General features: G+C 41.8%; 1 protein-coding gene across 1 annotated transcript in view; it reads left to right on the top strand.

Annotated features, from left to right (window-relative positions):
- Abca13 (ATP binding cassette subfamily A member 13) overlaps window positions 1-23,784 on the top strand; it is a 446,515-nt gene that overhangs the window by 223,342 nt on the left and 199,389 nt on the right. Inside the window, exons 36-41 of the mRNA XM_052734499.1 lie at window positions 1,956-2,093; window positions 3,116-3,296; window positions 5,442-5,660; window positions 12,808-13,004; window positions 18,929-19,086; window positions 20,371-20,601. Coding sequence (XP_052590459.1) covers window positions 1,956-2,093; window positions 3,116-3,296; window positions 5,442-5,660; window positions 12,808-13,004; window positions 18,929-19,086; window positions 20,371-20,601 — 1,124 coding nt within the window. The remainder of the gene's footprint in view (window positions 1-1,955; window positions 2,094-3,115; window positions 3,297-5,441; window positions 5,661-12,807; window positions 13,005-18,928; window positions 19,087-20,370; window positions 20,602-23,784) is intronic.

Consider the following 23,784-nt stretch of genomic DNA (forward strand, 5'->3'; position numbering starts at 1 on the left):
TACGTGGTTACCCCCAGGTTACATACTCACATCTGAGGGTTTGGAGCTAGGAACCACAGATGAATGAGAATGTGCAGCATTTGTCTTTTTGGGTCTTAGTACCTCACTCAATATGATCTTTTCCAGGTCTGTCCATTTACCCCAAAATTTTATGATCTAATTTTTCTTTCTAGCCGATTAGAATTCCATTGTGTACATACACAATACTTTACTTACCCATTCATCTGTTGAAGGGCGTTTAGATTGTTCCCATTTCCCAACTATTGTGAATGAGCATTGTTAAACAACTATACCCACAGAGAAGTGAAGCTACCTCCCCTCACCAAAGAAGATTCTCTTTACAGCAAATGAAGAACACCACAGAAGACCACAACTGGACAAAACAAAAAGATCAACATATCATGGGGAGCCCAGCCCCAACAAGTATACCTACATCACAGCTCTTGCGTCTGTGAATCATGGAACATCACAGATGCAGGGCAGAGGGACTGTAAGAGTCAGATGCTGTGAGCCAGTCTGTTCTAGAAATGATTGTGTTAACTGGGACAGTGACAGTATCAGTGGACATATTAACCTGGAAGAGGGGTCCCCCAGACAAAGAACTATAAGAAACCAATGACTGTTGGGAGAAGGAGAATTAGCCTCCTCAAGGGATTAACCTCCTTATTGTCCAATGAAAAGACGTCAGTCTTGAGACTACATACACACAAACAATAGAAGTGGAATCAGCAGGTTGGATTTATAGGTATTTGTCACACACACATATCTATGTTTATATTAAATCACTATATGTAACAACAGTCAAAGAAAAAGTGACTGTCAGCTTGAGAGGGGAGCTGGGAGGGGCTTGCGGCAGGATAGCTGAGAGGGGCTGGAGAGAGAAAAGGGAGGTATTCTAATTCTATTTTAACTAAAAACATTTTTAGAAATAAAAATGTAGAAAGTCTACACAATGGTGATTTTTCTATTTCTCTCTTTTAAAAACATTTATTAAAGTTCTTCTCCCAAGGAAAAAGCAAACAAAAAAAGGACTCACCCTTTGACTCATTTTTCCATAACTACTTCCTTCAAAGGCTGCCTTTCCAAAATCACATACATCCTGATGTGCTAGGGATTAGGGTTTCCACAGAGGGGGATAGAAGTAAACACAAAAGCAGGAACGGATACCAGACCTTTTCACAGCCCTTCACCCTCCTTTGAGTATGTGACCAACTTTGTGAATGTTCTGGTTATAGTATGTAAGCGTTCTGCTGGATGGTCAAAGTACTGAAGTCTCTTCCTGTGGGTCTTTTTATTCGAGTCACTGATAGAGTTTAGGCTTTCAATTAATATTCCTCAATCACACTAATGCTAGAATGATGTGTGTGCGCTATAGGAGATTTGGACACGGTAATAGCTAGAGACCTTTTCATTTCTTTCTGCATGGAATGAGGGCAAAGTGAATGCTAAATGGCTGTGAGGCTGGAGAATGAAGGAACATGGATATATTTCATATGGAATTGCTAGACTTACAAATTATCCTTCTTGGTAGAAGTTCTCCCTGAAAAATTTCTCAGGCACCAACTTCATGTTTCCGTTATCTAGTTACTCTTGTAAGCATCAAATACAGGTCAAAGAAGAGCGCTAGCATCTCAGGATGTGAGAAGATGGGGGCTTTCCTGGTGGAGCACCCAGCATTTCTTCAAGTTTTCTGAGTACGGCTCTGGGTCACTTGGGGGAAGTAGATTTGAGGGAAGCTAGCAGATAGCTCTGGCTTGAACCAAGGAGATAATTAGGGTTCTCCTCAAAAGGGGACATGCTATCTCATTATATGATTGGTGTATGTATGTGGTGCATTTGAAATTTATTAGTGGAGAGTGACATTTCATTTGGATTAGTTAAGGTTATGTACTTCAGAATGTTCATGTACATGGAAAAATAATTATTCTAATTTTAACTGTGTCTTACTTTCTTAGGAACTTTTGGTTTAGGGAAACGGTGGTATTTCCCCTTCACTGCATCCTATTGGAAAAGTGTGTGTGGTTTGATGGAGAAGCGGCGGCACTCTCTGGGTTCTGGTCTATTCTTCTTCAACGAGGACTTTGGCAACAAAGGTGGGTAACAAGAAGCTCTACTGAGTACATTTTCCTCTGGTTGGTTTTGATTTTCACTTCTGTATGGGCATTTATCCTTTTGTAAGATTCCAAGGCTCCCCCATTTGGATTGCTCTGGGTTCTGAAACAACTTTGGGGCTAAGCTGCAATACGCTGGTAATGTCTGCATAAGCCCTGGAACCTGGGAATGGTCCAATCATCTGTTATTTACAGTGTTCCTCTCCACGTATTGTCTGTATTTGTACATATATTACAGTTTGTTAAAGTTCAAAATTAACAGGTGTAAGAAAACTAAAAGGAAAGGCAAGCAGCCGCCAAGTATAACGCACTTAACCTTTTTCAAAATGATTTCACATGTTCTAACTTCTGTGATATTTCTGTGAACAAGAATATCACTTCCTCTTAAAACCAGGGACTTTTCTTAGGACAATAAAAGTTCTGAAACACAGCAGAGCAGCACCATTCATGTCAATCACTCTACGTCATCATGACCTTTGCCTGTGGGCCAGGCACAAGACACTCACAGGGCAGCCCCTGTGAATGGAGATGGGCCACCATGGAGCAGCTAGCGCCTGCAATGCTGGATTTGTATTCTGAGTAAATATTAGAAAGTAATTTTAAACTCCAATTAACCAAGTAGATTATGGATGGGTTAGGAAATGCAGAACATGCCCCATCAGCCCCTATCCACTCCCACGTCAGGAGAAGATTTCCTGTCGACACTGTTGTGTAAACAGCCTGATTACTTCCCATGTCTACAGAACCCTTGTGTGCATCTGTTTTTGCTTCCTTACACAGTGGTTCTCCTGTCATAAGAGATCAAAGCTTTGTTGTCAGTGGCTTCAGTGCATTTTGCCATTACCCATCTTGCTCACTGTTTTCGGTAATGAAGACCGCAGAAGTGCTTGGCATGCCTCCCGGAGCCAGGACTCTGTTCCAAAGGAACAGATGATTTGATAGCGTTGGCATTGTTTTCCAGGCTCCTGAAATCTTTTCATGGTGAATGTCCATTCTCTACACAGGCTTCTCACAGCAAAATGGCCCAGGAGAACTGGAAGGAGGTACCCCAGGAGTGGCTCTAATGTCTGTGACCAAGGAATATGAAGGCCACAAGGTGGCTGTGCAAGAACTCACCCTCACCTTCCACAGAGACCAGATCACGGCCCTGCTGGGAACCAACGGTGCAGGAAAAACGACCATCATGTGTGTCCCATTTTCAAGAACTTATTTTCCGTTCCCACTCCGCCTTCCTCCCCCTTTTTCTTTTCTCCTTCTCCATCCCTTTTTCCTTCTTCTCCTTCCATTTTTATTTTGCTTTGATCTCAGGATAGAGCTTAGTGATTCAGAGGAAAGAGCAAGCTCTCTCTCCAAAGCCCCTCCCCCTGGTAATCTTCAATCATATTTTAGACCTGGAGTAGATTCCAAGGGGAGAAGTGGATGGATATTTTGTAATACACCCAACTTCTTTTGTTTTCTGCAAATAATCCAACATGCTTTACTTTAAGCTTTTGAAGTCCTTTGATACCTGCTAAAGTATAATTTTATTTGAATAATTATAGGCAAAGAGCTGAGACCTCTTTATAAACCTTACGAATTTTGCTTTTCTTTTTGTCATCTTCTTTTCCTTTGACTCTTTTCTTGCCAAGTCCTGGATTTTGGTTTTGGACCCAGTAGTTTCAAATTTGATTAAAGAATTCAATCATGTAGCCTCAGAGGCAGGGAAATGAGTTCAAATATCCATAGCCTTGAGCTGGCTGTGGAACAGTGCCTTACTTAAGGCTAACTGCAAAAATTACCAAGTGCCACTTTTGAGCAAATCACTTCTTATTCTTTTTCTCCCCAAATGTGCACAGGTCTAATGTATGATTAGTAAAAAGGATGAAGGGGAAGCGGTCTCAGCATTAGTGAGAACGGCAGAATAGTAGTGTCAGTGGAGCTCCAGAAAGCTCTCACTGGAGACAAATCAAAAGAAGAGCATGGGGTATCTGTGTTTGTCCTCGAACACTGAAACATTTCTCTTTTCTTGGAACTTGCAGATTGGGAATGTACGAGTTACACAAGTAATAACTCAGCGAATGTTTGCTAATGCGCATGTCTTCCCGGGGAGCTTGGGGCACCTGTCTTACAGAATGATGAGAATTAAATAAGAAGGTCCTGGATGTTTCAGGGTTCACTAACTACTTGTCTTTTAGTGAGATTTGGAGTACATTTGGAGTCATTTTAAATGCCTGCCTCTTACTTACTAGCAGTGCTTGGAGCCTGAGAGCCAATTACTGAACTGGGTCTTTACCATTTAAAATAAAGGCCCTTAAGACTCATACAGAGTGGATCCAGTTGAATCTCTGTGACCAAAGATTTGCCTAGCATAGATCAAAACTATCTGAAAAATATTACATCTGCCCTAAATATGTACCGTTATTTTTTCTTGTCAGCATTCATTAAAAATACAATATATGAATGCTTTACAGTACATAGAAAAATTATGTAGACTGAATGCATACTGTCATTTTTGTACACTAAACTGGAGTATCTAAATTTTGGTGTGAAGGGACTATTGGGGAACCAACTCCCAAGGATACTTGAGGGATCATTAAATTTATGACTCTATTGTATTCCCAAATAGGTTTGGACATGATTATAACAAAGATTTGCTAATTGAATTTCTTAAGGCATTATTTATTTATTTATTTATTTTGGTTTTTCGAGACAGGGTTTCTCTGTGTAGTTTTGGTGCCTTTCCTGGATCTCACTCTGTAGACCAGGCTGGCCTCGAACTCACAGAGATCTGCTTGCCTCTGCCTCCCGAGTGCTGGGATTAAAGGCATGAACCACCACCGCCCAGCAAGGCATAATTTTTGTACAGCCAATATCGTGTGTTTATGCATTTGTTCAGTAAGGGTTGACATATTTGTCTGATGTCAGAGCAAACACCACAGTGAAGACAGAACATTTCTTTTCCCTTCCAAAATTTCGGTGTCATCTTTTGGCCCTGGTCCCCGAGTGGCCACTGACCTATTGTTTGCTAATTGTTTACTTATTTTAGAATTCCATATAAGTGGAATTGAGCCTATCTTCTTTCACTCAGACTGTTCACCCAAGTCTGACACAACTGTAGAGGTCTACAATCACACTTTACCCCCTGGGAGACAGGGCACATTCATATGTCCACCTTTCACATTTGAACAAATCAACGTCCCCATGAATTCCTTATGTTTTAATTGACCATGTGGAAAACTGGTCAGAAGAAGGTGCATGTTCCTTGTAAGCTGCATACACCACTTGGGAGCTAAGTTGCTCACTGATGTTCAGATCATCCTGGTGTTTGTACTGAATCTTTGTTCTCTGCAGATCCATGTTGATGGGGCTCTACCCTCCCACTTCTGGAACCATCATCATAAATGGCAAGAACCTGCAGACAGATATGTCCAAGGTCAGAGAGGAGCTGGGAGTGTGTCCACAGCAGGATGTTCTTCTGGACAACCTAACTGTGCGGGAACACCTAGTGCTCTTTGCCTCCATAAAAGCACCTTGGTGGACCAAGAAGGAGCTCCAGCAGCAAGTCAACAAGTTAGTAAACAGTTCTCTATTCCCTCTTCCTGTCTTTGCCCCATCCTGCAGGTAAAGAACACAGAGATAGTTACTATCAGCTCTATCTAAGTATGAGAAGAAAAAAAAATTAGCAGATGAATCTTACATACAGAAGTATGCCAGAGCCAACAGTCCTGGGGATCTTAGAGAAGGCTTTTACGGAAAAGAACTAGATTTGATGGTTTGTCTTGGAAATGGGGGAGGAATTGAGGCAGCATGGCAAGAGTGGCTAGACAGGAGGTAGAAGTTGTGTGTGTCTGGAATCAATGAAATGCAAAGGAAGACAAGGGAAAGGGTTGAAAAACTCTTGTATGGCATGCGAAGGAGCAACAAATTTATCAGGCACGTAGGTGTGAGTGAGCTGAGGACTGTCATTGGTCTGAGGTCTACAAAGTAGATATCTCCATGCCACAGCAGGTACACAACCGTGGGAGAGACTGTAGACAGAGAAGCAGCACCCCTGCTGTTTGCCTCCCTATGGATCCCAGCAGAGGTGAAAGAAACACTAATCACAAACCTAGAATGACAGCTACAAAGGCAGAAATCACATTATTCCAGCCTACCACAGCCTGGAGAGTAGTACGGGCTGCATCACAGGACGAGTGTGGCCATGAGTGTAAAGGGGGACACATAGGAAACTAAGGAGAAGGCAGGTGATGGGTTGGGGTGATGGAGAAGATTTGTTTTGCAGCAGTGAACAGATGAGGGTGCTGAGGGAGTAGGCCAGAGAGGGCTCCCAAGAACCTTCTGGAAGTGGAGAACATGCCGTGGTCCCATTTGAAGGTATCTTCCAAGAACAATATGGAGACTGTCTCCAATTTTCAGACATGGTAGTTGATCCTCAGAGAGATGAGCAACTCATACAGGGTCATGACGGTCTTCCCTAGGGCTCTTACAAGTCAAATGCACTTGGCTGCCTTTACCTTGGGTTGCAGCACGTAGGAACAGAGGATATTCTGTTTCTAGGATGACTACACTATCTGGGGAGGGGAGAAAGAATTTTCCAGGACATTTTAGTGCCACTGCCTTGACCACAGCATACTCAGCCCTGTGAACATTACGATGGTCTGAGAAGCAAAAATTATTTGTTACCAATTATGATCAATGAGTCTAATGAATATAGGTGGCAGTAGCTTTAAAATGTGGTCAAGGCATGTCCCCTAGCATCCTTTAGTAGAGATCTTAAGGGGATGGGGGAACACTGGCTCCTTGTGAAAGCTTCCTCAGAAGCGTGGTTCTCTGAAGTCTTAACTGAGTAGACCATCTTCTGATACAGAATTGTCTAGGTTTATACACAAGATTTTAGACTGATGGAGCAAAGCAGTGTTATGGGCTTTCTTTTGTTAGAAATAGAACAGATAAGCTCACACACCCAGAACGGGGAATTCACATATGCCTCAGGGGCTAGGATGTGAAAGCAGAGCATCAGGGGAAATCCCCGTGCAGCTCCCCCTGACAGTCTCTCAGTGCAAGGGTTCAGGAGGAAGTGACAGAGCGCTTCAGAGGAATGCACTGCTGCCCAGGTTTCCTTGGCTCGCTCTCAGAAGAGATCAGCATTTAGATCATTTCAACTTGAGATAGCTGCCTATGTTTAGACACCAGCTATGACAAGGGCATATGTAAAACAAATCAAATGTCCCCCTGGACAGATGCTCACTCTCTGAGGGTCAAATGCAAATTAAATTCAAAGTCATGGAAAAGATCCTCAAGGGACAAGAGCCCTTGTGGAAAGTGGCATATGGCACCACAAAGTTTGTTTAGATGCTTCTTTCTCCATTTCCTTCTTTCTCACAATTCACCCCATTGGCATGTTCTCTGCTGTAAAATGCTATTCTCTGTTCACCTCATAATATCTTTTCAGAGTGAATGATAGCAGAAATAATGTAAGTAACAATTATCTCTTGACTGTACAGAGAACAAGCTTACTTTATACCACTTAAAACCATCTCAAGCTTGAATTAGTACTTGATATGAAATAACTGCATGGATTTCATATATACTAGATAGTCAATTGGCTGCATACTATGTATTCCTTTGTACTATAAAGACATAGGTCACTTGTTTCAATTAAAGTTTCTTTTGTATATTTGTAGTTACCATACAAAATGATGGATTTCATTGTGACATTTTCATTCATGTTTGTCATTGGACTTTGCTCATACTCATACTCATTGCTCTATATTGCCCCCTTCCTCTCCTGCTAGCACTCTTCTGCCCCCAATATAATAAGTGCTTTGCTTTTATGTCAAGTATATATGCATATATATATTTAAATCTAGAGTCTACATACTTATTTAATTTGAAAATTTGTATGTATGTTGGGCCATTGAAAATTCTGCTCTGATTGTGACTGGGAGCTTAAATAAAGCTCCTGACAATGCAACATAGGCTTCATTTTCTTATTTGGGCGCTAGGCAACCTTTAACAGTTATCAATTCACAGCATGTTACCTAGCAACAGAGCCAATTTACACAAAAGCAATCAGAATGAGATCATGTTTTAGGACAGTAGTTCTCAATTAGAGGGAGGGAAGACTGAAAACATCTGATTTAGAGCTAACATACTTCTGATTAGTGATCTGTAGCACAGCTTGTTTTTGTTAAGGTCTGAATTCATTAACACGTGAGCTCAAAGGAGGTAGCAGATCTTGTAATATCTGGAGTGAACACTTGTCAAGAGGCAGATCATGATTGTTCTCCCCTCCTGTGATCTGAGGAAGACAAGAGTAGCCAAGAGATGAACATCTTCGAACCTGGAGTGATCGAAATACTGTTGTTGTGTTGCTACCACATAACATTCCAGTGAACATTATGGAACTCAGGTTGGGAACAGGTTATCTTGGTGTAAAATGAGATCAGTATGTGGAAGCAGAGAGAGAATGACAGATGGAGCCATGTCTACGGTAACCCAATGATGATGTCAGATGAGGAAGAACCAGGCAAAAGAGAGTGGCAGCAGGGAAAGAGAAAGACAAAAGAGTGAACCTGGCCCCTTAAGGCAGATGAAGGCATTAATACCTTAATTCTGTGTAGAGTTCAGTGAGACGAAGACAGATAATTGATCTTTGCTTTACTACACAGACACCATTAATGTCCTTCAAAAGAAAAGTTTGGGGATAGAGGTCTTTCTAGAGCCATTTAAGGAGAGAAGGCAAGGGAATACGGCAATAGCACTTTTTTTTCTCCCCAATGGGAGCAGAGAACTAGAATGATGCCACATTGGGAAAATGAGGTTACAGGATGGTATGAAGATAGGAATTGTAGCATCCTATCTGCCCACTGCTGATAGTGGTCCAGCAGAGAATGAAAGATCGGATGAACTAGAGAGGAGACTGCTTGATGCAACCCTGCTGGTTACAGGGCAGTGAAGGAACTTTGGAAAGAATCTGAAGACCATCTCTCCAGAGAGTCCAGGTGGTGCAGCACACAGGCAATGGAGGGCAAGGCAGAGTGTCTGAAACCTCTATCCACTTTCAGCATTATTTTACAGTTAAGAGTGCATAAGCTGTGAACTGTCCGCCACAGCTGTAATCTCATGTTTGGGAGGTGGAGACAAAACGTCAGGAACTCACAGTCATCCTCTGTTGTGTAGTAAGTTCAGGATCAGCCTGGGTTACATAAGAAGCTCTCTCTACATATGCACATAGTCATAAACATACACATACATATCCACATATGGATTTGAACAGAAGTTCGCTGCATAGGTGAACAATGATGCTGCTAGAAGCCATAAGTTATTAAACAAAACTCCCAGTGCCAGGCAATACATTGTATACTAAATTCCCAAGAATCCCAAGGGAGTAAACCGAGGAACAGGACAGACTAAAAAGCATATCTGGGATTGGCATACAACAGCAATATCAGTAGTAGTGACAGTTCCTGGTGACCTGGGCTTTAAGGTTGGCAATTTTAGAGAAAATGGGAGGAAGATGGTCTGTAAGTCATGAGTCACCTGCCGTACATCTAGACCTAGAGAGATAGAGGATTTACAATGGATAGGAGACCTGACTCAAGCCCATTTCACCTACCTTACCCAGGGTTCATTGTATGGCCTCCCCTTTACTGCAAGAATAAGATTTGCTGTTGTTTCTTGAATATGTCATTCATTCCCTGCCCCGCCCCCACAAGTCCTGGCAACTGTTTTACAACATTCTTTGGAACACACTGCTCGAACATCGCCACCTTGCCAAATCTCACTGTCCATCTGGCCGACTCTTTCTGCTACTTCCTTTAGAGTCAGAGGGCATTCCTGCAGAACCTAGGACTTAGTTTCTTTGTATTTATTGTAATTTCTTATCTGGCTTTTCCACCTGACTCTGAATTTCTTGAATCACAGACAAAATTTGATTTATTTCTCTGCCCTTAGAAGGTGACAGGTGCCATGCATTTTAAGGGTTCAATAAACTTTTGCTGTATAATGATGTATATGAATGGATGATTGAAGAGAAGTTTACAAACACATTTTTTTGGCACATAATTGGGACTTGAGATGAGAAAAAGCCTTTTCCGTTCTGTGCTGCTTAATGATGTTCTTATTAGGGAGATTTCTTGTCCTTATGAGAAATCAGAAGTTTAATTTAATCAGAAATCATCCATTTTCTTTTGATTTCCAAACCTCCATAATTAGGAAAACACTAGCCTTTGAGTAATTTTGGATTTTTAAAATCAAACAAAACAAAACAACAGATAATAACACTTGGGCAATGTTTGCAAGTGGTTTACTTTTCATTGATAGTTATGTCCATTTTAAGCCTATGAGCATGCCCTAAAACCAGCAGGCTAGGACTGATCAGGTTTTGCCATAGATTCCTCCTCTAGCCCCAGAGAGCAGCTTTCATATACTGTCCTCAGACAATACCCAAGAGACCAAAAGTCCTAGCAATGTGTCTTTATCTGGAGAGGAGTCAAGTCCTTTGACTCCATTGATATTAGCTGGTATTGTATTTATTGATGGACTGACCATGGGTACGGTCATCAACAGGACCCATCCACATGTGCGCTTCTCAGACATATGATAGAGGCCCTGAGTGCTGTCCATAGAAGAGACAAACAGTAAGCACTTTGGTATGTTAGAAATCTAACCAGAACAGGCAAGTTTGAAAGCGTTTGCCAGTTTTTTTAAAAAACGTATTTTCTCGTCCATCTTCTTTGCTGACTCATTTATTATTAATGCACCCTCAAATGAGCAGAATGGGCTCATGGCCTTCCCTGGGTTAGAATGGTCCATGTAGAAAGGTGTTAGGAGACTACAGAGTCCAGGCACTCGCTGAACCATTCTTTCTCCTCTTGCCTGCCGGGGTCTTCTAAACCATGGCTACACCTGGAGAACAGGGGCTGAGTCATTGCCTGAGATTAGGCTGAGATGTACCAAGCAGGACACATACTCTGAGCCTTGGATTAAACACAAACTGCCTTGGCTTTTGGCTGAAAACTAGACAGTAAGAAGCCGATTTGAGTACTCTCTGTGTGTCAGGCAAAAAAGGCAGAAAGAATGAAACTGATAAGAAAATTGTCCTCATTCATTGGACAAGGAAGTCCTTGTCATTCACTTGCTACTTTGCTAGGAACCTGGAAGCATTCCAGGAGCCAAGTGTTCTTGAAGCTCAGCTGTGCGGAGCCCTGGTGGTGCTCACACACCTGGCTGGCAGCCTCCTCCTTTGCTGCAGTGACCTTTCAGCTGTAGGTTGTCAGGAAGTGCTAAGCAGGCCTGTCCAGTCGCTCAGAGGGAGGGACTCCACTTTCACTGGTTAGGAAAGGTTAAAAGGGAAAGACTTAAAGTAAATAATGAGAGTAAGTAAGTAACTCGTATATGGCCTTTAAAGCATAGTGGTTTTGGAATTATGTGAGCAAAGAGGGTAGGCTTGTAGTAAGGGGAATAAACATCACATTTTTGCTGACCAACTGCTCCTGAGCATGGTGGCTGCCATGGAGTATGGCTGACTACCCAGTGTTACTCCATGGAAGAACACAAACTTGCCCCTCTTCCAGAAGCTATCAATTACAAATAACTTCTGGATTAGGAGTGGGGCTTTGTGTCCACTCTCCCTTCCTCGTGCTGAGATTTTGTCTGGATCGAACTTGTGCATGCTGACACAGTCTCTGTGAGTTCATCTGTGCATCGGCCCTTGCTGTGTTGGGAAGACACTGTTTCCTTGGAGTTGTCCACCACCGCTGGCTCTTAAAATCTTTTTACTTCCTCTTTCCCATAGTTCCTTGAGCTTCGAAGGCAGGGGTGTGATGTCCCATTTAAGTCCGAGTGCTCCAGAGTCTCTTAGTCACTGCACACAGTCTAGCACGAAATGGACTCCTTGTTTTTGTGTGCTTTTTTAAAATTTTGTTTTGCTTTGTCTTTTTGATTTTTTTGTTTCTTTATTTTTTTTGTTTTGTTTTGTTTTTTTACAGAGAGGGAAAACTTGAAGTTGGGTGGGTAAAGAGGAAAGAAGTGGGGAGGATCTCGGAGGAGTTGGGAGAAGGAAAATAATATGATCAAAAAGTCTTTTTGTTAGTTTTCTGCAATCTTGAACTTTCAAGACTGAAAGAAAATTGGAGGCTTAGTCTAACGTTAGTGATAATTGATGATTTCTGCTCAGCACAGGACAGCATTGCAAAATCATGATTATATAGTCAGTTAGATGGGGCCATAAAAATTTCATGCACAGTGGGCCAGCAAGTTAAAGGACTCTGGTGAACCCTGGGGCTTTGCCTCTGCTAATGTACTGTTCTCCATGTGTATTAGAAGAAGTCAGGTCCCTTCTTTGCAGGAGGCCTGAGTGAAAAAAGGAGAGATGCTTCTCTAGAGAGTCAACCAAAGTGCTTTCTGCACATAATGCCTTGCAGACACCATGACAAACATCATGCTTGGTGTTATGACATGATACCATCTGCCCATCTATCTCTATCTCTATCTCTACCATATCTATCTCTATCTCTATATCTATCTAATCTATCTATATCAGTCCAATGCTACTGTGCCTAGCATGCACCCTAGCATCCCTAACTCTTGATGTAAGAACCCTGCACAGTTTATAAAGACCTCAGGCACAGTCAGCCCTTGTACATGACATGAAAGCCAGAGCAAGGCTTTCAGGTGTCCAGGCAGAAGAATGAGGACTTTCTTGTCGTTCCAGGACTCTCGATGAGGTAGAGCTAACTCAGCACCAGCACAAGCCAGCTCGAGTTCTGTCTGGGGGCATGAAGAGGAAACTCTCCATTGGCATTGCCTTCATGGGCATGTCAAAGACGGTGGTTCTGGATGAGCCAAGCAGTGGGGTGGACCCTTGCTCCCGCCGCAGCCTCTGGGACATTCTACTCAAGTACCGGGAAGGTAGGTGGTGAGACTCATTCCACTTTCTCTCTCCACAGTGCTGTGCTTGAGAAGCACCATGTATGTGAAGCAAGTTGTATTACAATGAGGATGCAGTATATTGTTTCAGAACAAGTAAGATATTTTAATACTTTATGATACATTTGTTTTCTAATATATTATAATACTTAGAACACCTACTTTGTATTTGATCTCTTAACTCAATATTGGCAGTGATACAGTCAATGAGCTAGAGTTATAGGTGATATCATTCAAAACTGGTTTTGCCCAGATTTTATTCCACTTTTAGAAGCATGAAAGATGAAAGGATGCAATTAGAGGTCATCAAAGACAAACTTTCCTCAGTTAGTCAGCTTTCCACCGCTGTGGCGGATAATTAACTTAGCAGAGAAAAAGACTGTTTGGGCTCCTAATTTCAAAGCTTCTGGTAAATGAGTGGCTAGTCCTCATTCTAATTTGTTTTCTTGTTGCCTGGATAAAATACTCTGACCAAAGGCACCCTGGGAAAGAGAGGGTTTATTTTATCATATACTTCCAGGTCATAATCTATCACTGAAGGAAGTCAGAGAAGGTACTCAAGACAGGAAACTGCAGGTACAAAATTGGAGGCAGGAAACTAGAGGCAGGAACCATGGACAGACATGGTTTGCTGACTCACTCTCCGGGTCAATTCCTGTCTTGCTATCTTACTCAGCTCAGGCCCACCTGCCCAGGGATGGTTCTGGGGCCCACAGTGGGATGGACCCTCCCACGTCAATCATCATTCTAAACAATTCCTCCCTATCATACCCACGACCCCACCTGATGTGGGTGATCCCTGAATTGAGATTTCTCATCTCAAAAGACTCTAGCCTATTCAAATTGACAATTAATGCTAGCCACAGAAGTCCTTTTGCTTTGGACCTGTGGTAGTACAGTGTATTATGGTAGATGGGGTAAGATGATCACTTCATGATGGCATAAAAGCAAAGAGAGATTAGGAGGGACATGCTCCAAGGGCCTAACTTCCTTCTAGGAAGCCTTATCTCATGAAGGTCCTACCACTTCCCATTAGCATATCAGGCTCGAAAATAGGCCCTTAAAATGTAGACCATTAGAAGGTTTTCAGGATCAAAAATGGTAGCACCTTCTATTACACAAGGAAGCTGAGGCATGGTGAGATGGACATTTGATCATCTCACCTCTCTAGAGAAAGCTAACTGACAAAGAGGGAAACATCTCTGCCCTAGAGAATCCATTTGTCTTCTGTAATATGATCATTTGCCATTTCAAGCATTGGATAGGCAAATGCTGCTTTTCATCTTCTGACTGTTTCCATACTCCACACAGGTAGGAAGTATTGCAATAAGCAGTTTACATAGAAATGTTCTTTGAACAGAACCTGGGGAACAGTGAAGCACATCTCAGTGTTGAAGGACTATCAAAACTTCTGAGGCAAGGTTACACACAATCTTATAAAATGTTGCTTTCCTTTTACCCTCTTTTCCTTTCCTAGCATACGACTTTACTTTGGCTTTACTTAAAACTCCAACTTTCTTGGGGGAGATCAGGATTTGCTGTAGAAGAAAATGAGGGGAAAAGAACAGTCTAGAGTCCGCCCTTTTCTTCAGCAAATAGGCAACAGTTCTGTTCTCACAGGTCTGAGGAATTACAGAAGGAGAACCCAGCTTGAGGAGCTGAGAATGGAGCCAGCAGATAGTGCTCTGCTGTCTCATATGTTCTTGGTTTGGGTTGCACAGCTGCATGGGAAGAATTTAGGTCCTGTCTATGGAGCTGGCTCGGAGGTCAGGATGCTGAGTAGAACTCCCGGCCCCCGGGGAAGCATCAGGGACTGGCATTCTCACTCTTCCTAGATGCACAGCTGCAACACTGAGAGGGAGCCAGAGCTTGTGAGAGATGCTGCCCTTGGAGCTGTCTTGCTGGAGGCCAGGGCAGGTTTTGGGGTCTGCAGCCAGAATGCCTCATATAAGCGGGAGGCACGGGATATGAAACCCTTTGGTCTGACTCCTTTAGGGAGTCCCTGCCCATGCTACAAATGCTGAGAGTGAGAGGACAGGGCCCTTTGGTTTCGGCCAGAAGAGGTTAGGTCCTCTTCACCCCCACTTGTAACTCTTTCTTCAGCCTCTTTGCTCCATTTACCTACATGCCCTTTGCGAGAACAGAATGAGGGCCCAGAATGCGAAAATGGGAAGCTCTGATGGAAAACACTGAATGCAGCTTATGGGCACTGATTAAAATTTGAGATTGGATTCCTGACTTTCCTGCCACTTTGAGTGGGGGCTGATAAAGATGATAGATGAGGGTTAAATTAATGGATTATAATTTCCCTGCTCTTGTGGACTGTACAAATTAAACAGTGCAAACCAACAACTATTGTTTGATTTAAGAATCATAGATGAGTCATTGTAAAATTTTATTAATTGTATTTTAAAGATCTATACTTTTTTCTTTAAAAATATTCTTTGAAAAATTATTACACATATATAATATTTTGAACGTAGCCATCCCTCATTGCCTCCCTCGAACTCTCCCTGCCCCATTGACACACTACACTTCCAATTTTATGCTTTTTAAAAATAGCTCATTGAGTCCAGCTAGTACTACATATATAGGTACAAGTGTTGTGTCATCTGCTGGGGGCATAAGAAACTTAATATTAGCCATTCCCTAAAGAAAAATGGCCTTCCCTATACCAGCAACCTTCAACTGCAAATACTTCTTTGGGAACCCCTTCTCTCTCTATTCTGGAATTTGCTTTTGAGAGTTCTATACATGTATATGATGAACTATCATATATACCTCCACTTCCCCCTCCAACTCCTCACATGTACTCACAACATGCCACTTCCACCTTCACGTCTTTTTTGGTTATAGTTCATTAAATCCATTTAGAACTGTCTGTAAGTACATGGGGGTGGAGCCATCCACCAGCACATAGGAGAACTAGCAGTGGCCAAATCCTCAAGAAAGAATTCTTCTCGCTCCCCAGCCACAACTGGCTTGATCTTTTCAGGTGGCCACACTGCTGTGAGTTCATATGTGTATCAGTCGTGCCATGTCCAAAGGATGGCATTTCACAGATCTCGTCCCCATCCTCTCTCTTCCTTTCTTGAATGGTTAGTTGATGCAATGTTTAAAGTTTGAATATTCAGAATGGACAGATGCAGTGCAAGTCTGAGAAAAAGATCATCTTCATTAAACTCTGCTGTTACTTCCCTTGTTTAATGGAGGTTATTTTCATCTTTGGAAGACTCCTTTGGAACTGTTGTACTGACTGAAGTACCAAATTAATAGTCTGCAAGAAGATTGGCTAGACGGTAGTAAAAAGAAAACACTTATTCAAAAATGAAAATGTATAGCTCATTCCTGTAAACAACTGGCACAGCTTTGTGAGAAAGATTTAAGACAGTGTGGGAACCAATGTTACCTGCTGAGGAGAAAAGAGAATTTCCCATCAGAACACTGGGCATCGGATGCTATTGGGAATCTTGTGTGTATGTTTTGCTCTTTGGTGGACAGTGTGAGCTTTTGATCAGCTCTGGTGCCAGCATTTCAGTGTCTACCATGGAAAGATCAATAATGAGGCAGAGACACCAGAGCCAGGTGGCACATCATGACAAATGCCTAGAACACATTTCAGACTGGCTGTACATTTCCTTTGTGAGCTTGGAGAGATGGCCAAGCTCCTCTAAGCTGCAGTTTTCTTTGTTACAAAAGGAGACTGTCTCATTATTTTATAGGATTCTCCAAGCCAACAGTTCTCAACCTGTTGGTTGTAACCCTTTGGGCATTGAAGAACCCTTTCAACAGGGGTCTTATATCAGATATCCTGAATATCATGTATTTACAACAGTAGCAAAGTCACTGTTATAAAGTAGTAACAAAATAATATTATAGTTGGGTGTCACCACAGCATGAGGAACTGTATTAAGGGTCACAGCATTAGGAAGGCTGAGAAGCACTGCTCTAAGGAGTCAGTGAACTGTTAGTGAAAGTGTACGGCTCAGTATCTGGTGTGTGGACTCTCCATACACAGGAGGATATTGTCATTTCAAAGATACACAGAGATGAATTCAGGAACTGTAAGTTTTGGGAAGAACCTATGGGTAGGCTGCACCATCAGAATCAGAAAGAAACAATAGGGTAATGGCTTGGAAGAATACTCTTTGAGGATAGAGCAGCATCTTGGGTTGCAGTAACATCCCCTGGGAGCCATCATGGATCAAATATCTGTGTCTGTAATCTAAATTCTTTGGGAATTATTTACTTATCTTTTCCAGCTTTAGTAAAGTATAGTTGACAAGTAAAAATTGTACATGTAGCATGATGTTTGATATTTGTATGCAGAGAGAAAAGATTAAACAGAACTAATTAACATGCCTATCATCTTACAAATGTACATTGTGTGTGTGTGTGTGTGTGTGTGTGTGTGTGTGTGTGTGTGTGTGTGTGTGTAATATTAAAGGGCTAATCTCTCAGTAATTTTCTCATGCACAATGAATAGCTGTAGCCATTGTGTTGTTTAACAGGTCTCCAGAATCTACCACCTTGCATAACTGAAGTTTTATGTGATTTAGCCAATACCTCTCTGTTCCTCTTCCTGCTCTCTCAGCCCCTTATACCACCCTTCTTCCCTTCATTTCCTTTAAGAGTCTGGATTGAGTAGACTTCTGTTTTTAGATTATTGTATTGTATGGAGACATGCATCTGAACTGCAGGGTAGCTCTAATCAGAGTACCAGATGGTCCTATTTCAGGCAATGAGTACATTTTCTTAGCATCCAGGAACTAAAAGACAAAGCTGTTGCCCATTGTCTTTATAATGCCTCTATAGCAAGAACTGGCACTGGGCACTCCACTCTCTATTGTGTTTTGAACTCCATTTCATTGTTTCTTTCTAGGTGGATTCTAAAAAGTGAACTGGAAGACAGACACTGTGGTTCACCTCCCGGCAATCCTAGGGCTGAGATAGGAATATTGCTATGGACTTGAAGTTAGCCTGGGCTACATTGTGATCTCTAGACCAACTTGGGCTACAGATTGAGATATAGGCTCAAAAAATTCAAATAAAATCAAACCAAACAATAACGAAAACAAACTGAAGGAGAGAAAAAAAACAATAAGACTCTTGGCCTTTTGCTCCTTTTCCTTTATGAAAAATATGAAATTAAGTAGAATTAAAATCAAGTTTGTCATTCTCTAAAGATTTGTTCTTGAAAACGGAATCAATGAACATGTTTACTCTGTTTGATAAACCAGCAAAATGAGGCTCAATTAGACCCAATGGGGAAAAAGTAGCTAAAAGCAAGAACATCATCTATTTATATTAACTGAAGTAGCTTTTTTCAAATACTGTGAGTTTCTGTGCCTTCTGTTCTTCAAAGGTAAATCAGAGACTTTCTTCTCCACCAGGGAAGGTAATGAATTCTCAGTTCATTGTAGACACACATGAATGTGTGAGAAGGAAGCCACAGTGCTGGACTCAGCCATCTCTCCCCTTATGATGTAATCTCCCACCACTGGCTCCCACATTCTTGTGGTTCAAGGTTTCTATGTGATTTCTAGGACGCAGTGTATGTTTTGATGCTATTACATCTAAGCCCTAGAAAACAAAGCTGCTGAACTCAGGGCATTTATTTCATAGCTCTTTCTCCCTTCCTGCCTGACAGTGTCTCCTAAGCTTAATGGAGGAGAGCATGGAGGGCATTTGTGAAAACAGCAGTCAAGACCTTTTGGGAAACTATAATGAAAAAATTTCAGGATCTCTAATTCTCAAAGTAGACTTAGCTACGTTTTTACATAGCACCCTTCCAGTACCCACTGTTTAAAACACTGTTAACTCTCTTTCAATCCTATACCAGTTCACCATTCTTAGGAAAGGGCCTTTGTTATGCTGCTTCTGATACATCCTGTGCTTGGACACAGGTCGCACCATCATCTTCACAACCCACCACCTGGATGAAGCCGAGATGCTCAGTGACCATGTGGCTGTTCTCCAGCAGGGGAGGCTCAGATGCTGTGCTCCTCCTGCAAGCCTGAAGGAGACCTATGGCCAAGGACTCACCCTGACGCTTACCAAACAAGTAAGAAGTGCCACTCCTTTCTTTCACTGGAGAAGCCCTGTCCCATCCATGTCACAAGTAGGACACTTGTACAACAGTAATGTCCAACTAGAGGCCTTTTGTCAACAATATCCCAGGAGCCTAAATAACGCTGTTCAGCCCGAGCAGTGAGGGCTATTATCTGTGATCCCTAGGGCACATTTAATCTTCTAGGAAGAAACTTAAGAGCGGCCAGAATGATCTGAGAAGTACCAAGAACAGCGGTCAGGAAGCACTATGGCCAAGGAGTTCTAGAAATCATTTTGACAGTGATACTCCCTTCTGGAGGCTCGAACCCTGCCCATTGTAGAGGCAGACAGCAAGGAGATGGTCCGGAAAGGAGAAATCAGACCTAAGTCACATCTGTCATTATTATTGCCTATTTGTCATTCAGGAAAGGAGCAGAGATCCTGTGTTTAGAATCCAGAAACTCACATTCCAGGTCCTCATGACTGTCTTATCCTTGGTGACCCTCAAGAAGTCTGCCCTTGACTCCATTGAATGTGGTTTTTCTTTGCCTCTTCTCTAGTTGAGGTGATTATATTGCTATCCAGAGAAGGCCCCTTTCTCTTTGGCTAAGAATCGTAGTTATCACTTTTGGAACACTCAAACCTGTTTTTTTTTGTTGTTGTTGTTGCAATATAACTGCTATGATTTGAGTCTCTGTAGTGATTTTTTTTTTTTCTGGGAAGGAGAGCATCACTCCTATGCATTACTCTAAATGTCTCCAGGGCATTTGGAACCAGTCTGGACACATGGGTCAAAGTAGGCTCACCAGGTTTACTACTGTAAATTTCTGTTTTATAATATAGTAAAAAGGGTTTTGGATGATGGCTCAGCTGGTAAAGTGTTTGTCTTGCAAACATGAGGCATTGAGGTAGAACTCCAGAGCACACATAAAAATGCCAGGTTTGATAACGTGCACCTGTAATCTCAGTGCTGAGAGGCCAAGAAGAATCCCTGGTACTTACTGGTCAGCCTGTCTAGCCTAATTGATGAGCTCCAGGTTCAGTGAGGATGACCTTCAAGTTGTCCTCTGACTTCCACATTGGTGCACATGTGCCTGTGTGCACATACACATATATTAAAAAAGAAGAGAAAATGTGCAACACATCATTGAAAGGCCCCCTCCTGCTTAAATGCAGCAATCTATCCATGTTTTGAAATAGAATTCTGAAATAACACATATATGAGTATATTACTCAAGAATTCAGTGATTGGATTGATCTTCCTTACTGCTTTCTTACCCATTTCTCTTCCTGGTAGCCCTCTGTCCTAGAAACCCAGGAGCCCAAGGATGTGGCTCGTGTTACATCCTTGATACAGGTCTATATTCCACAAGCATTCCTCAAAGATAGCAGTGGAGGTGAGCTGACCTACACCATCCCCAAGGATGCAGACAAGACCTGCTTCAAGGGGCTTTGCCAGGCCCTGGATCAGAACTTACAGCACCTACACCTGACAGGATATGGCATCTCAGACACCACCTTGGAAGAGGTACATGCTATTGTGGTTTATGTTTCGATGGCCAGTTCCATAGTCAGAAAGATATGAATGAATGGGGAAGAGAAGGAGACTATTGTGTGTATTTATTTATTATTTATTTTCAAGGTCTGATTAGGAGACTATATCAATTACCTTTCCTGTTGCTGTGATCAACTATCTATTACAAAAACAACTGAAGGGAGATATGGTTTATTTTGATTTCTAGTCCCAGGATATGCAGTCTATCATAGTGGAGATATCATGGGGAGCAGGAGTTTGAGGCAGCTGGTCACATTCTATCAACAATCAGGACATGTGGTGAATGTCCTCAGCTAGCTTACTCCTGTTTATTCAGCCAGGACCCAAATCCAAGGAACAGAGCACCTCATTTCAGGATAGGTCTTCCCATTCAGTTAACTAATCAAGATAGTCTCCCACAAGCCTCCCCAGAGGCTTATCTTTCTAGTGGCTCCAGATCTCATCATGTTGACATCTGAGATTAATTGTCACAGTCATGCGTAGTGGGAGCCCAAAACAGAATTTAATATACTTCATTGGTGACTACCATTCAAACAAATAGCATTCCTATATTTGAGACCTGAGATGTGTTTGAACTAGAATCTCTAGATGACCAGTCTTCGGTAGTGAAAGTACCTGCCTTCTCTGTGGACTTCTGCTTGGTAGCTGTGGTCATACACTGGGCAAATAGATGAGTGTCAGATGATCTACCACCCACATGGTACTGAATGCTAGCCTGCTCCCAGTCCCAAGCTCCCTTTTTACTCTGACACCCGGTGCTCTCAGCTCTTGGGACTGGGCTAAGAACACCCGCTACTCAGTGCAGTCCCATCATAGTGGGCAGCCAAAAATTTGCTCATATTTCCTTTGAAGAAAAATGATGGGTTGTAAAACCCAATTGAAGACAGTCTTTGTGTGAGTCCTTAATATTATTCCTACATGTGACCTTCATGTAAATTTTAATTTTACTTTTCTATTAACTATTGAAAGTGCTGCAGATTAAAAACTAACAGAAGGACAGACTATTAAAGTTAAAATAAGCAAGAGACTATTGTGCTAGCCTCTCTAGTTTAACTTACTGTTTTCAGGTATAATGCTAGTGCCCAATCATTTTTGTGTTTGTTGTTGTTGCTATTGTTAGTAGGTGTTGCTAATATTAGAAACTTTGGATAACTGTGGGACTTAAAATGGCCAGTTTTCTAAGTTAGAGTGAGCACTAGAATGAGTTTAGGGGTAAAAGGCATAAAGCTGGGTTTGTAGTCTCGAATGAAGGCAAGGCAACCCTTGAGAAATCATTTGGTGTACATATGTCTCCCTTTCTCACCAATAGTCCTGTTAGTCTAAGTTCTGGGACCTATAGTTAACCATGGCTGGTAAACACAGTCCAGCAAATGAACACATTGTGGGGGAATAAAGGAGGGAGGGGTGGGAGGGAGAAAATCATACCTGCCTGATTTTTATTATAGTGGCTTGTTAAAACTGTTCTACTTTGCTTTTATTATTAGTTGTTGCTATTAACCTCTTACTGTGCCTAATTTATGAATCAGACTTTAAGGTAGGAATGCATTAGGGAACGAAATTACAATTACAGGTTCTGTATCTGTGGGTTTAAGTAATTATGGGTTGCAACTATTCAGAAATAGCACTGTGTGTATTGAACATGTGAAGACTTTTTATCATCATCATTCCTCTGGAAATTAATATAATGATTATTCATCTATAACATTTGCCTTGTATTATACATAATATATAGTATAGAGATGAGTTATCGTGTGTAGTGGAATGTCAGTAGGTTGGATACAAATACTGTATCATTTTAAATAATAGATTTGGGCAATTCTGAATTTTACTTTCTGTGGATACTCATCCTCCATGAATACTTAGTGATAACTATTTGTCTGTAGAATTTGTCTTGGAATGCATCCTACATGGACAAGGGAGGGCCACCAAAGTTCCTAACTGATAGTAGCCATCATATATTTTGTCTGATGTCAATATTCATAGATGAGTATAGAACAAGAAGATTCATAGTCTTGCATGGTACCTATTTTCATATTTAGAACATCTTTCACTCCCTACATATGATATTATTCCTATTTCTAAGTAAGGAATCTGAGCCTTGATAGGCTACTTTCTTTATCCCAAGTAACACTGCTCATAAATGATGGATCTGCATGTGGACTGAAGCTTTCTCTGACAGAATTACATTCTTTGAAGATGCTTCAAATGTAATTCATTCAATTCTTTGAAGATGCTTGACCTGGGCAATGCTCTATATTGTATTGGCCAACAGGGCTAGAGAACACCATTTCCCACTATCTCCACCCTGTCCTTTTTGATAGAGTAAGTAGAGCATGAAGAAGCAAGTAAAAAAAAAAAAAAACGAAACAGCCTAATATATGTTCATGCTGTTGATGAGCTGCTATCTGGGACCAATGATTGCAATCACCATGACCCTATGTCATGGTGGCTGTTTCCTGCTGTTGTTCCAGAAGCCTTGATATGAAGAAAGCCTGGAAGTCTGGACTCTCCATCATCATTCAGTGGTTTCTTTTCATCCCCTCACTGCCTACTGTCTTTTCTTTATGATGCCTGCCCTGATAAATTCTGTGCTTCATCTGTGACTTGCTCAAGGAGATGGAGCCCTGGGAGTGCTATGCTTTCCCGACACCCTCCAAACCAGCAGTATAGAAAGTAGGCTGTGCTGTGAGTGCTTGCCTAATTGGTATTAGCTGAATGACTCATATTAAGTTTCAGAAGAACAATGACAAGAAAAAGTCTGCTCATTTTCAGCATAAACATTGTGCTTTTTCTGAATATTTACAATCTATAATTACCCAAACCCACAGATATAGCACCTTTTTTTTTTTTTTTTTTTTTTTTTTTTTGGTTTTTCGAGACAGGGTTTCTCTGTGTAGCTTTGCGCCTTTCCTGGGACTCACTTGGTAGTCCAGGCTGGCCTCGAACTCACAGAGATCCGCCTGGCTCTGCCTCCCAAGTGCTGGGATTAAAGGCGTGCGCCACCACCGCCCGGCCAGATATAGCACCTTTAATTGCACAAGCTTCAGAAGACATGCCTACCTTCTGAGACTAGTTACAGTAGAAAAAGCATCAGCTTCACCACAGACAGTTCTGTTTCTAAATATTTATTTATTTCATGTTATGTGTATGTGAGTG

The sequence above is a fragment of the Peromyscus californicus genome, unplaced genomic scaffold, assembly GCF_007827085.1.
Source record: "Peromyscus californicus insignis strain IS unplaced genomic scaffold, ASM782708v3 Scaffold_13__1_contigs__length_99412109, whole genome shotgun sequence".
NCBI classification, from domain to species: Eukaryota; Metazoa; Chordata; class Mammalia; order Rodentia; family Cricetidae; genus Peromyscus; species Peromyscus californicus.